Raw genomic sequence first — 15490 nt, 5'->3', positions numbered from 1 at the left:
ATCTTAATTCTTGTCTGGATGAAGAGAAGACCAGAAAGAGACTGAAGCTTGACTGGTAAAGAAGCAGAAGTCACTCACATTACCAAAGACAGAGGGATAGCTGGTCATTTTTGTGGTCGGCTGATAGTCTCATTCTGTCTATGTCTGACATGGCGACAGAGTGGCCTTCCTTGTTTTATCTTGACCCGTCACAGTCACAGAGTGGCCTTTGATGTTGCTCTATGGGATCGTTTATGTTCGACAGGAGAACACCATGGCCCAGCTGTGAATGGCAGGCCCGCTCCGGCTGTCATGGGCTGCTTTTCTCCTTCTCGGTGGTAAACTAATATAGCTATATTGCTACAAAACTTGACATTGATACCAATGGTATTCCTCCTCCGATTTCTTCCCCAGAGTGTGGAATGAGCTAGGCACGGGCGAGCTCTGTTGCTCCACCCTGCCTCGGGCATGTGGAGATGGCTGGCAGACATGCACCAGCACTTCAGAACCCTGTCAAGGTCACCCAGCTGCAGTTTCTCCCTTGCCTCTCTTTGGCCTCAGCAGACAGCTAAGGCCTGAGGATGCGGGTTTCTGTAAAGCCTCTCCCAGCCAGGAACACCTGGGAGGGTTGCAGGTTCACTTGCACTCTTGACCACTTATTTTTCCAGACCATATATGGCCTCCAGTGCCCCCCTTCACCCCACACCCTGTGTGTCCTTCCACTGATGAAAGACTCTGCATCATTTAAAGCAATCACTTCTCCTATTTCTTCCTGGAAACTGGAGACTCCCCATCCCTTTCCCCTTTAACCTTTTTCATTTTCAGCAGGCATTTCTGCCCACCCCCCCAACTGCCTGGAGATGTTTGTTTTTAGCACAGTCTAGTTTATTTACAGCTCATTCCAGCTCCGAAAATTTCCATCAGGTGGACGTGTTTGGGAACAACTTCCCCCCCACACCCCTACCCCTCCTTCCCAGTCACCTAAGCCAGGGCTTCACATGTCTATTTTGGTGTCATCCGAGTGGCCTGTGGGTTTCTCTCTGGACTACGCTGCCTCCGTGGAATCGTGTCTGAGCTCAGGGTCCAGCCTGGAAAAGCCCCAGCAGGCTCTGTTGTGATGGAAAAATTATGTGTGTGTGTACATGGGGCGCAGAAACCTGGCTGCGTCACGTGGCTCAGCTCCAGGCAGCTGCCTTGGAAATGCCATCTATCATGGAATTTTGGGACTGCTCGCCCTGACTTAAAGACACTAAAGTCGCTTTGTATGTGGCCACTGCAATGTCAAATCATGAGCTGAAACAATGCTGAGTCTAATCAGGCTTTTGGCAAAATTTGGGTTGTTTGTTTGTTTGTTTGTTCGTTGCTGTTGTTGATGCTGGCTTTGCCCTTTGGACTCAGTACCCACCTGACTCTGGGGCATATCCTCGGAAAGTGATTCACTCCACTCATTCTTGGAAATATAGAGACTTAAAATGTGAGTCTGAATGCAAGTGACCATGTGACTTCCTTTTCAATCTGAAACTCAGTTTCCCCATCTGTACCACAAAGAGTTTAGCTCAAACCATCTCTCAAGTCCTTTTTACACATCTGACACCAGGATCCCCACTGTGTCCACCTAGATCTCTCATTCACAAGACATGCCCATCAACAGGGTACTAGAGACAGCCCTTTCTGTTTCTGCCTCTTTTTCTTGCATCAAGAAGCTCCCCTCAAATCAAGCAAATGTGTCATCGGAAGCCATCAAAGGAAAGAAGTGACATGAATATCCTGCCTTAGTAGGTTGAGAAAATTCCAGGTGCCGCCATATAGTAACCCTTCCGTAACTGCTCGTGCAGTTGATGGACTGTCCAACTTCCTCCTGCTGCTTTTAGGCGTTTCCCTGCCTTTTTGAGAAGGAGCTCAAGGAGAAGAGAGGGGAAGGGCACACATTCCACAGCATCACTAGGCATTTGGACCCTGAGTCACCTTAACTGGTTGCAATTTGCCTGGTTTTCCCTGATCCGCATATCCCAGAGAAGACTTCACCCTACAACCTTTCTTCGACCCCCACACATAGCACACACCTTGAAAAACAAACTAATCCTAAAAGTTGAAGGTATTTGAACTTCTCTGAAAAACCATGTTAGGATTTGTCATCTTGCGGCTTGCTCCTGAGTAGTCATGGGGGGCAGGTGAGGACACAGTCTATAAAGAAAACGATTTAGTGGGTTGGTAGCTACTGCCCTGGGATGGTGAGCCTCGTGACCCACGTCAGTCAGCCTGGAGAGTGATGGAGAGTGTCTCGGCCACCAAAGGCGAGGGTGGCCCCAGACCACAGGACACAATGTTACTCCAAAGCCAATGGAGAAGCAGCTGCCAGCCTTCCACTGTGAAGTCAAGATCACAAGTGGGAACACACAGGTGCACACGCACATGAGCATGTGTGCCGAGGCCCCCACCAAGTCCACTGTCAGACCCCTTTACATTGCGATTCCAAAACTAGCTGAGAAGTTTAAGATTTAAAGGCCGCTGAGAGCTCCTAGATCAAGTCTGCTTTCCGAGAGTCCTCTTTTCCAACACAATGTACGCGCGCATGCAAGTGCACAAGTATGCCACAATACACACACACACACACACACACATACACACACATGCAAACTCACCCAAGCAGCAAGCTGAGTAACAGAGCAGTCCCGAAGTGGTGAGCAGATGAGTGAGGCTGAGAGATGGGCCCAGCATTGTGGGCAAGGCCCAAGGCGGACTGGCCAGGGAGCACACACTAGAGACGGGGTGAGATCTGTCACACCCCGAGTGTTCCCAGCATCTGGCCTGCTGGGCATTTGGGTGACAGTCAGCCAATCTCTTCTTTGGTGTTGCTTCTGCCCCAGACACCAGGGGTCCAGAAGCCAGACCTGAGCTGCCTCTCAGGAGGTAGCACTAGGGGGCAGCTTGGGAGAGGGAGAGTCCTCTCAGTCCAAGGGAGGGGTTGAGGTCGGGAGCCTGGGCTACTGATCGCAAGCAGAGAGGAAATGAAGTGCAGTCCATCAAACTGGCCTCTTTCATTCAGCTCAGAAATTGCCATGATGATACTGCTCTGGCCAGCCCCAATGTCCACTCTCACTGTGACTGTCTGGGGAGTCTGCCCTCCACTGCTTCAGGGGAGACCTTTGTTGCCAGGGTCCCTTAGCCTTCACCATGTCTGTGCCAACGTGCTGCCAAAAAAGCTAAATTAATTAAAGCCTGTGGGGTAAACCTTTTTAGATGAAGCCTGCCTGTAAAATAATAAGGTGATATGTATCAGACACGTGTAGAAATCTGTCTGAAATTTTATAGGCATACCCAATGCACAAGCATGTGCGTGCGCGCACGTGCGCGCACACACACACACACACACACACACACAAATATTCCAGGTCATAAAGACAAGATTATTAGTACTTAGCAATAAGCTCTGTTGTTTTAACCAGCTTAGTAAAGACCATAGGCTATAGAAGGAGTCGGCAAGGCTTTTCTGGAAAGAACTAGACAGTAAATATTTTAGGCTCTATGGGCCACATGGTCATTGTTGCAATGGAACTCTGCCATAGTACATGAAAGCAGCCATAGACAATACATGAAGGAATAGTGTGGCTGTGTTGCAATAAAACTTCACTTACGAAAAAGGAGGCAAGCTAGATTTGGCCCGCAGGCTGTAGTTTGCTGACCCCTGAGCTATAGTCTCCAAAAGAAAGACTATTTCTTGTATTCATTCATTCATTTACTCTATCATTCATTCAGAAACACATATCGAGTACCAATCGTGTGCAAGACGCAATGACTAGACACAGTCCCTGCCCTCGGAGCGTGCTGTTCAGTGCTGTGGAAAGAGTACAGGCCCTGGAGTTAGGCAAACTTGGGTTGCAGTCCTTGTCTTGCACTTACTGGCTGTATGACCTCGAGAAAGTTATTCACTCTCTCTGAGTCTCAGTTCTCTTATCTGTACAGTGGATAAGATGAAACCTGCCCTGTTACTTGTTGTAAGGACTAAAGAACTATTAAGGCTTTGGTAGTTCCTGGCATAGAATAGGGGCTCTTGTATCAACATCTTCAAAGACAACTATTGTACAAGGTGGGAAAAGAGAAGAGGCTAAAATGCAGCTGGGGTATGTAGAGGGATTTATAGAAGGAAGTGATGGGTACCAGCTGGAGCAGGGAATACAAGTGAGAAATCAGGGAAAGCTTCCGAGAAGAGATGGCATTTGAGCTGAGCTTTGAAAGCAGAGAAGATTTACTGGCATCGAGATGGGAGGAGTGAGGATTGAAAGGGTTAGGCTGTGTTCTCTCTCTGGGGCCTTCCTCTCTGTTCTCAGAAACACAGAATCTAAGATCTCAGAGAAAGAAGCATGGAAGGCATAGAGGCCCGAATCCCAGACAGTTGCAGAAATATCATCTGCATCACCTTTTCTCAGATGTCCTGGGCTGGGTCATTCCTGCACCTCTCCATTCTTTAAAGCTCATTTCGAAACTCTTGGAGATGGGAGTTTTGCCACTGTTAGCACCAAAAGCATTTATTTTTCTTACCATTCGGCATCAACGTTTTTCTTAAAAGGTTTGCACAAGTAAACCTTTGTATACTTTGTTTCATTATTGTAAAAAAGAAGGTGACTGGACTAGATGACCTCTGAGGTCCCGTCCAGCCCTTCAGGTGTTCGAATCTCTATTTCGAACTTAACGACTCAGGCTCATGCACGTCTCTTTCTGTCCCTTTTATCTTCGTTTCTCTCCTCCTGCAACTCTCTTTCCTGACTCGGTCTCATTCTCTCTCTCTCTCTGTCTCCCCATCTCTAACTATGTCCCATTCTCTGCCTCTGTCTCTATCTCTTGAGGGACTAACAGTTGAAATTCCTTAAACCAAACGCCTGGATGTATGCTCCACGACTGATGACTGCCCTTCAGCCAAGCTTGCCAGCCCGGGATACGGAATCCTGGTTTCCAGCCCTGGTGTGGCCAGAAACTTACTGTGTGACCTTAGCTCCCCACTGGGCCTTGGTTTTCCAAAACGTATAATGGTAGCGTGGGACAAGATGAGCCTAAGCCTTTTCCAGCTATGACTTCTGAGACACAAAAAGCCCTTCACAGGGGCCCTGACAGGGACGGAGGATCACTCTCCCCGCTTCTACCCTGGAGGGCAATCCTTGCACTGGAGGTAGCGGCCTGCGGAGTACCCTCAGGTTCACTGGCCCAAGCACCAGCTCACCACAGCAGAGCTGCCTGCAAAATTTAATTCATAATAAGTTTCCGGGGCCTTCCTGCAGCTGTCAGCAGGTGTCATATTCACAGTATTTTGTCTTAATTGCAGCTCTGGTATTTATCAACCAGGACAGAAGACCATTTCTGGAATACTGCCTCCCTGGGCACTGTTCCAGAAGCTCCTGTCCCCACTGTTGGCACATGCAGGCCTGTTCCCTGTTGGTCCTCACCAAAGCGGAGTCTGCTTTGCATCTTCCCCCTGCTGTGTCTCCCACCCCCACTGTGCAGAGAGATTGTGGAGCCTGGATAACTCAGAATCCTTCTCAAGGACCCAGAATTCCCAGTGTGAGGCAAAGACATCTGCATGTTTGGGGGCAGAGCCTAGGGTCCCATCCACCCCAGAGCACCTCAAGTTGGCTGTCCCATCCGAACCTGGTGGACAGAGAAGTAGCCTGGAGGACATAGGTTCTTTCCCGCTGACAAAGAGTCTCCTTGAGCAAACTTTGGTCAGGCTCTCAACAAGGCTTTGAAGTTGGGCTTTGCGTCCATGCTTGCAGAGTCCAGTTTTAGCAAGAATCCTGCTAAGTTGGTTTAGACAGAATCCCCAGCAGTAGAGCCCTATAACAGATTCCATTTCAGCCTGCAAACATTTATCGAACACTTACTGTATGTCAAGCTCTTGCTCTGCCACCAGGATATATAGATGAATAAGTCCATGGTCTAACTCTGGAGGGCAAAGAGTTTTCATCTCATCTGCTAACTTGAACTGAGTGGTACAGATTCCCTGGAACACTGTGTTAAGAGGAAAGAGGGTTGGGACTTATCAGTGTCGTCCTCCCTGAAATGGGAGGAAGGAGTGATGCCTGTGCTGCATACTTGCTGACCCTTGTTTAGCAGAATCCTCATCATGAAATGACGATGGTGGGCTCAGCACTTCCCACGTAATATTGCAGTTACTCCTCATAGCATATAAAATATCTTCCTTTTATAGAGGAGAAAAGGACTCTTGGAGAAGCCAAGTCCAGGCCACATAGTTAGTACCAAGTTCAAAAGGAATCTTGCACACAGCCCTGTGAGAAGGTGCTCCCTGGTGGCCATCTTATCCCGCCCCGAGGGATGGCTCTCCTTCCCGACCACTGTTCCCAACCCCCACTCCTCCTGCCACCCCTCACCATCCCCTCTTCTGTTCTCACTGCTTCCATGGAGCAGGAAGGTTTCCCTCTGACCTGGCCCTTCCCTGACTGGCTGGCTCTCTCCACACCTAACTCCTGGCCACTGACTTTACATCACAGCACCTCTCTCCCTGGGGCTCTACAGAGAAGGCTAGTACTCCCCCAAAATGTGTGCTCCCCCTTCCATAGGCCACAGCTGTCCCTGAGACGTGGCTGTACTTTCCTGCCTCTGCAGTGAGAATACCTGGGGCATGTGACTCTTCTTTCCAATGGTTCTGCCTGGATGCAGATGACCAGAGCCCTGCGAGATGGTGGAGCCACAGATGGAAAAAGGGCCCGCACTCTGAAATGCCAGCGTGGAGGTGAGCTGCCCCCAACCAGGGACACTGGACTGCTGCGTGAGCAGAAAATAAATTTTGGTTAGATTAAGTCACTAAAATGTGGGTGCTTGTTTGTTACAGTGGACAGCATTACCCTAACGCAACAGTGAAGTGCCAACTACCGGAAGCATTCCACGAACATTCAATAACTTTCTCCTGTCCCCACAACAACCCTACAAGGTACGTATCAGTACTAACATCTTCATTTTCATACAAGGCCGAGAGACTTAGGGACGTACCTAAGGGCATACAGGGCCAGTGGGTAGTAGGCCAGGACTGAATGCAGATGTCTGACCCTGGAGATTTCTGGAGATTTGGTTACCGGCACAAAGTGGTGACTTCCCACCCCCTTGTCCCCACCAGCCAGAGAAAGCGTAGGGAACCTGAAAAAAAAAGTGTAATAGCAGCTCCAGCCAGCTAGGGTTGGAGGAATTTACCAGCCTCCAGTTCCATGTCTTTCTAATCAAGCCTTATAATGACTCATCTTTGGGTCCCAGTTTCCTGGTTTGTAAACTCATATTGCAGGATGACAGACAGTCCTACTTGCCTCTTACTATTCTGGCCACAGAAAGGGTTCAATCATGTGCATTAGTGGCCTTTAATCAAATGTGCATTTACCTTCCCTGTTGAATAATTTAGTCTTTAACGTGCGCAGAGGATCTGCAACTCATTTTGGAATCCACCAAAAAACAGGAAAGATGGACAAATATATGATAGAATAAATACGGCAAAATGATGACTGCAGAATCTATGTGGTAGGTGTATTGGTTTGCTACGGCTGCCATAACAATGTACCTGGGGAGCTTAAACCACAGAAATTTATTTTTCACAGTTCCGGAAGCTGGAAGTCTGAGATTAATGTATTGGAAGGTTTGGTTCTCTCCTTGGCTTGCAGATGGCTGCCTTCTAGCTGTGTCCTCACATGGCCTTCCCTCTGAGCATCCCTAGTATCTCTCTGTGTCCAAATTTCCTCTTCTTATAAGGACACTAGTCAGATTGGATCAAGGCCCACCCTAAAGGCCTCATATAGTCATGTCACCTCTTTAAAGGCCCTGTCTTCGAATACAGTCACATTCTGAGGTACTGGGGTTAGGGCTTCCACTTAATGATTTTTGAGAGGCACACAGTTCGGCCGATAACAGCGGGGCATATTGATGTTCCCTGGATAATTTTTTCCACTTTTTTGAATGTTTGAAATTTTTCATAATAAAAAAGAATTAAATAATTTTAAGTAGGCAACAAAGAACCAGAAGATATCTTCATAAGGGTTAGGATTGGGCGTGGGTCAAATATCTGGGGGCTCCTGGAGCTGCACAGAGCTAGAACACCAGTGTTGTCTGGAAGAGCCTGTAGCCACTCATCAAGAGACCTGGAGAAGGTAATTAAATTTCCACAAAGAACATGAGGACATTCTCCTCTGTCCCTTACAGGGATGCCGGGAAGAGGAAAAATCTGCTCTAGCTACAAGGATGAAAGAGAATCATCCCACACGGGTCGTTACTTTATAGTAAGTCATATATCAACTGTGACTCCTTTGACTGTGCATAGATTCAAGGAGACAAACCCATCCCTCTTTCCTCCCACGAGGGAAATTTTTGGACCTTATCTAAAGGAAGGCATCTGCTTTTTTAAGTTCAAGTTCTAATTTGACCAAATGGCATGTGGTAAATAGAGAGGAAGGAGGAGACAATGTTATTAGGAGACAAAGGAACATCAAGAAACCTCCCCACGTCTGGCTGCGCCTGGCTCCGAATCTGATTACAGCGGCCAGCATAAATCAGTGAGTGCTATTAAATCTTCGGCTACGGCTTGACAGGGGAGGCCACGTTCTAGGGTTATTCAGGAGGTCTGGCCATAGGTCAGAGACAAAACCGTCCAGCTGCATTGGGCCCAAAGAGTGGGTTATTTCCTACACCCTCTGACAACTGGGGCTGAGTGGAAAGACCCTGTGTTTCCAATCATCACATTTCCACACCTTCATTCTTCCATGGTGACATCTTAGCTCTGCTGACACTTGTGATTCAAAACCAAGTGGCTTACTTAGCTCCTTCCATAGAGCCCCCACCTCCCTGCCCCACCCCCCTCAGTATTTGTTGTCTGAGGGTCCACAGCAGGTGGGGAGGAGGGAGTAGAGCTCCTGGGAACCCCCGGATGCCCACTGGCACAGACGGACATTTCTACCCATTGGTCTCACGGAGTCACTCAAATCCCTGAATTTCAGAAAGTGGGAGACCCCAGGCTGACCCACTTGACCTTGACTGAGCAACAGAGATTCTCAACTGAACAAGTTGGCAAGATAAAGCTTAGGATTTTGCAGCACTATGATTGTGTGATTCTATCGGTCTGGAAATTCTCTGAGATCTCAATTCCTATTGTTAATTTGGGTCTAACAGACCTTTAAAGACAGAAAAATCCCACCCTGTGCTTCAGATGAGAGGCTCTGTTTTGTATGCATATATGGAATTTTGTTTAATTGTTTAGAATAAGTAGCACATTCATGCAATTCAGAGTTCAAAACTCATAAAAAGGTATACATGAAAACTTTCCCACATCTGTTCCAGTTCCAATTAATTCTCATCAGCAGCTTAGTCTCCTGTGTATACTTCCATGATAATTTTATGCATACAGGGCAAGCAAGTAGGTACAATATTTTCCCTTTTACTTCGAGTAAACTTACTTATATAATACTATGAATATGGTCTTCTCTCAGTTTCTTCACAGTATTTCTAAGAGATTATTCTGTGTGACTACATAAAATGCATCCTTTCTATAGCTACATAATTTTCCTTCACTTGGAAGAACCACAATTTGTTCATCCTGCCCTCCTATTGATGTACATTTGGGTAATTAGCAAACATTTGCTGATATAAACAATGATACAATAAAATAATCTTAGCATGCATCTTTGCGTACGGTGGTGTGTCCATTAAATGAATTCCTAGAATAAAATTGCTGGACCAAAGAGTGTGTGTATTTGTAATTTTTACACATGTTGGCTAATTCATCTCCACAAAGCCGCCATCAGTTCGCATCCTCCCCACGAACAGAGATATGCGTACCTGTTTCCACACACCCTCGCCAGCACATGCGACATCAGACCTTTTGAATTTCGCCCATCCGATAGATAAAAACGGTATTTCAGTGTGGTTTTAATTTGCATTTCTCTTATGGTGAATATTTTCACATGCTTCAGAGCCATTTGCACTTTTTTCATTTTTCCATCAGGTTGCTGGTCTTCTCTTATAAATTTTTCTTACATAAAAGGAAAGTAGCACTTTATTATATGACTTGCAAGTATTTCCTCAGTTTGTTTTGGCCTTTTGACTTTTTAGGTTAGGCAACCCTTGATTAACCTCACAGATTGCAAGGACCTTGTCAGCTTACAATCCCTTATTTTTTATTTTATTTATGTCTACAGCACCTGGTCTTCCTAGGTGGTCTCTCATCCAAGTACTAACCAGGCCCAACCTTGCTTAGCTTCCAAGATCAGATGGGATTGGGCTTGTTCAGGGTGGCATGGCCGTGGACTTGACTTTGTTTTTGATTGTTTTTCCCACGCACAAAATTTAGGTGGTAGAAGTTATGGTAGCAGCTTTTTTATTATGGTTTCTGGGTTTTTCTACATGCTAAAGTTATTCTAAAAATCTCCCCAGGTTTCTTCTAATAATTTTATAATTTCATATTTTATATTTAAATCCTAATTCATTTGTAATTTATTCTGTTATAAGGTATAAGTTTGTTTGTTTTGCTTGCTTTCCAGAAGACATTTTATCTGTGATCTAAAGCAGACAACACAAACATTCTTTAAACTACTTTTACATAGCTTGCAAACATCAACCATCACAAATACTCAGTAACCTGTACTGGACACTTATGTGCTAAGCACTGGCCTACAACAGCCTTCAGGTTTGTTAACGTTTTCCCTACCTGACAGATCAGTAAACTGAGGCTCAAAGACGTGCCCAGCTAAGCAGTGGGGTTGTGACTTGAACGCAAATCAGTTGTCTCTTTGTTGTAACTGCTTTGCTCTCATATAAACTCCAACTACTTGTGTGTCTGAGACACCACCATGTGGATACTTTGCTCCTTGTTAATTATCTCATCTGTGTTATTTTAATGTCACAGATAGACTTCAGGCTCCTTGAGTTAGCTTGTCTTATGAATCCTATTCAATAAAATAGTGAAGTATATAATAGGAGGTGCAATAACTATTGGTCATTGGTCACTGGACTGATGGGAAGTCTATCAAAAGCTATATATCTTAAGTAAGAGTCATAATTAATTTAGAGATAGAGTGACAGATTTATACATGGTAATAAATAATAACCTGAATAAGTTTAAATAGATTTTATTGCCTCATTTAGAAAAAAAAAATTCAACAAAATGCAAAGTGGCAGCAATGGGTATATGGCCAGTAAACTGAGCATCTTTGCCAAATCAGCCACCATTTGATGGCATTCCATTTGAAATTTTCATACTTAACCTTCCTCTGATTGCCCAGAGGGACTCATGCTGGCAGGCCTGGTGACTTGGCATTTGCTGTCCATTTGAAGGGGGAAAGACTGTCATTCTATACAAGACAGATGCTATGCGGACAGAGGGTCTTGTTCTCCTGACATGGATGAACAAGGAAGTAGCTTGTTTTACCAGCTAGGTTCCTCGCAGAATTGCACAACTTCCAAAGGGTGGACACTCTCAGGGCTGCAGTGCCTGGGGCAGGGGAGGAGGGTTATAAGCAAGCTCACCCTTGTGGGGGGAAGTGAGAGGCTTTCTCCCTCACAGCCACAGGAAGGGCTGCCTATGGGTGGGCTTTGCCCATCAGCAGGCCTTTCTGCTGAGAAATTAGTACACTGTTATTAGCCTCAGGTATGACCCCATGCTTTCCAGGTTGAGAAAGTCTGGTGTCACCCCTCAAGGAACAACAATTCCCAAGTACATACTCCACTAGGTCAGAGCTAGGCCCTCCCATACTTTCTCCTTTGACCCTCACAATAACCCCTGGAATTACCTTCTATTATGCCCCCCACTCCCCTTTTTCAGGTGTGGAAAACTGAAGCTCTGACCTTCAAGGTCCCATGGAGCAGGGCTTCTGAGCCCAGACCTCCGATTCCATGGCCCACGCCCTGTGATGTCCCCTGCTCAGCCTTGGGCTTTCAATGGAGACCTTGAGTTCTGAAACTGGGCTCTTTCGAACCATGAGCAAATCTCCCAGCCACCAAATAAGAGCAGGTGGGATTAGAGTAGAAGTGAAGAATCCCAGGAGGAGGCACGTGGCCTGGACTCCAAATTGCTCACCACCATTTGGAATCATGTTGCAGCCAGTAACTGAGAACTTGACTGTGTTCCAGGTGCAGTGCAAAGCTCTGTACCTATTAGCTCGTTGAATCCTCACTGCCATCTAATGGGATAGGTATTTTTATTATCCCCATTCTACAGAGGTGGAAACTGAGGTGTTAAGTTAAACTACAACCACTTGACCAAGATCACTTAGCTAGTAGATCACAAAGATGTCACTCAAGTCCAGAGCTGTCCAAAGGTGAACCACATCATGGATATTCAGATGCCAATGCTCAGAAGAGAAATACGCACCAAGACCCCTTCTTTGGGTAGATGCTAATTCTATAAATTAGCAAGCAACTTGTTAGCCACAAAGTCAGAGAAAGTCGACGTCTAAAAGGATCTTTGCAATCTGGTCCATCCCTTCATTTTACAGATCAGGAAACAAATCTCACAGAGAACAAATTGCTTGTCCAATACTGCACATGTGTCCCAGGAGTTAGTGGCAGGTCCAGAGAAATAACCAAGTTTCCCAAATTTTACCTCAGTGCCTTAGCGCTATGTCACAATACCTCTCAAAGAATGTTAGTAAACTGGCAAATTGCCAAGCCCCCTGATTCAATGTCCCCACGCAACCTTCTAGTTGGACCTGAACAAGAGAATCTTAGCAGCAGTCACCATGGCAGCCAGCTCTATGCCTGTGAGGCAGGTGTTTTCTTACCTTCAAGGCTGCCCAGCAGAGAAAGTGCGGGCTGAGGCAGTTGACTCAAATAATTAAAGAAACAAAAAAGAAAAGATGCCGTTTATCTCAGTTATTTTGGGAAAAGCGTTTCCAGGGTTCGAACTGCCCAGACAGGCATCCTGGCCTTCCACCCCTCACTTTCTATGGGCAGACATGGAGAGTGAAGGAGCATGTCACCCAAACCCACACTGTTCGCTCAGGGCCCTGCTGCTCCCAGGACACAGAGGACGTCCATCTTTTCCACCATTTATTTTTCCTATCATGACCTTGCCTAAAATAGCTCTCAGGAAGACAAACAAGAGGGAAAAGGGTCGTTGTCTCACTTGATGCCACCCTAAATCCTGAACACTAATCTCAGCGGTAGAGTGTTGGGTTTCTGGATGACCACAGGGAATTTGGAAGCGTTCGGGGGCCACCCCAGTATGGATGATCCCAGAAACTGAGCCGTTCTATTTGGGCACAAAGAGGTAGCCCAGTTTCAACCCTTAACGATAACGACCCACCTTGCAGGTCTCTCATACATGGGACAAGTGCAAACGCTTGAACAAACCCCATGTCACAGTAGAGTAAGAAAGCCCCAGTCGGACAGGTCTCTACAGGTAGGATGGCCATCATCACCCCACCCTCTGCCCTTCTGGGTCCCCTGGAAGGTCCCTTCTGAAGCACATGTCCCAAGAAAGAACTACCAGCTGCAGTAGGAAAGCTCCTCGTCTTTTCTCCAGACTTCTGAGAAAATTCCAAAGAAGGCCAGGTGAGCAGCAGCACAGGATGAAGGGGGAAAGAAGTGGGAGGCCTGGGAGAGGTGGGGGCCTGTTCAACTCTTTTTTCAGACTCCAGCTGGTTTACAGTAAAAAGCCCTCAGCAGCCACAAGGCCTCCTTCAGCTGTCACCAGCTCCCAACACACAGTCAAGCTTGTGCTTATGTTGGTTGCTGTGGAGACATAAGTGTGGGCATGAATGGAGCTGAATGCTCCTGGGCTGGAAGATGGAATAGGGCCAGGTGTATTTTTAAAGCCGTCTGGGAAAGCCCGTCACCACAAGCAGAGATTCTTTCCCTGGTCTATGTGTCCCTACTTTAGGGACTGATTCACAAATACAAAATGGATAAAAGCTGAGCCCCTCTTTTTGCCTTAACTTGCGGGATATTTTAAGCAAAGTTATTGTTTGGGTTTTATCTGGAACTTTTGCCTTTTGACACAAATGCATCTTAGGAGATCATGACCTCCTGGCATATGTAGAGATACTGCTAGGTTCTGGGGGAAAAAAATAACAGAAAAAGTTTATATATCACACACCCAGCTTGATTTTAAGTATTTACATTCATAATTAGTTCCTTTAAACTTCAAACGTGATCTGTGAGTTAAATCTCACTTTTAGCCCCATTTTATAGATGGGGAAACTGAGGGTATATATACCTGTACCTTTGAACCTGATGTCACTTAAAAAATGCACAAAGAGGGTAATTTGCCTGCTCAACATCACAAAGCTAAGGGAAACACAAGATCTGAACGTAGGCAGTGTGGTACTAGATGCCCTACTCCTAACCACTAGGCTATTCTGCCTCTACAATGATTTGGGAAAGTCCCGATTTGGAATTTTGGCCCTGGCACTGTGTGACTTCAGGCAAGTGACTGTGCCTCTCTGAATAGTTAGTTTCCTCTTTGGTATAATGGAGGCAGGAATGGCTTGTGAAATTGTTGTGAAGATTAGAAGTCATATACTTAAAGAGTCTAGCAAACAGAAAGTGCTCCATCCAAGGCGGCTTTTAGTGTTAATGGGGCTCCCTTAGCAACTGGATCCCAGCTCCCGTATCACAGCAGGGGTGCTGAGCTATAACTGCCACTGCCCAGAAAGAACGGATGGAGTAGGCAACTGTGCAAGGGCCACAGAACCACAGCTGATCTCTTCAAGTATCTATGGCAGATGCTGTCACCTCCCTGCCCATATCTCTCAGCATTCATCAGGCCCTACGGGATTCCATTTCCTGCCACAAGCACCTGTGACTATGCCAGAGGGCTTCTCCAGCCATGCTTGCTGCTTCAGGCAAGCATGTCTCCAGGGTCTGGTAGATAAATATCCCAGTTCCTTGTCTTCTCAAGGTCCCCAGGTATCCTCTTATGAACTCCCCCGGTATTGACTGCCCACCCTTTCCTGTCTTTCTTACCCAAGCCCTACTAGGATCACTTCCTAAATAAAATACTTGCACCCAAATCTTGTCTCAGGGTCTGCTCTGGGAAGGAACTCAAATGAAGACAGTACATATACCTGTCCCTTTGAACCTGATGTCACTTAAAAAATGCACTCATGGGACACTTTGCCCAGTGGAAAGGTAACTGTGGTAGGCTGAATAATGGCCTCCAAAAAGTCCAGATCCCTATTCCTAGGACCTGTAAATGTAACCTTCTATGGCAAAAAGAACTTTACAGCTGTGATTAAATTAAGATGTTTAAGATGGGGAAATTATTTGGGAGCGGGGTGGCTAAATGTAATTACAAGTGTCCTTATAAGAGAGAGGCAGAGGAAGATTTGACACAGAAGAAGGCAGCAATGTGACCACTGGGTGGCCATGGGAAACTAATACAGGAGCTCAAAGGCCAACTTGAACAGCTGTTCTCAAAGTTTGGTCTGCGGGCCAGCAGCATCAGTAGCACCTAGGATCTTAGAAATGCAAACTCTTGGGCCCCATTCCAGACCTACTGGATCAGAAACTCCGGGGATGCGGTCCAGCCGAG

General features: G+C 46.4%; 1 protein-coding gene and 1 pseudogene across 3 annotated transcripts in view; both read right to left on the bottom strand.

Annotated features, from left to right (window-relative positions):
- Positions 1 to 15490, bottom strand: part of COLQ (collagen like tail subunit of asymmetric acetylcholinesterase) — a 58911-nt gene that overhangs the window by 31150 nt on the left and 12271 nt on the right. The window contains exon 1 of one of the 3 annotated variants that reach the window (XM_039837088.1): positions 2622 to 2873. The exons of the other annotated variants lie outside the window; for them this stretch is intronic. Within the exon in view, the coding sequence (XP_039693022.1) occupies positions 2622 to 2697 (76 nt within the window). The 5' untranslated portion in view covers positions 2698 to 2873. Of the gene's footprint in view, positions 1 to 2621; positions 2874 to 15490 lie in introns of those variants that run through there. 3 annotated transcript variants of the gene reach the window in all.
- Positions 10149 to 10267, bottom strand: LOC120582681 (uncharacterized; annotated as a pseudogene).

The sequence above is a fragment of the Pteropus medius genome, unplaced genomic scaffold (genome assembly GCF_902729225.1).
Source record: "Pteropus medius unplaced genomic scaffold, Ma_sr-lr_union100, whole genome shotgun sequence".
Lineage (NCBI taxonomy): Eukaryota > Metazoa > Chordata > Mammalia > Chiroptera > Pteropodidae > Pteropus > Pteropus medius.
The sequence above is the reverse complement of the archived record's forward strand: the minus strand, read 5'-3'. Positions and strand labels throughout refer to the sequence as shown.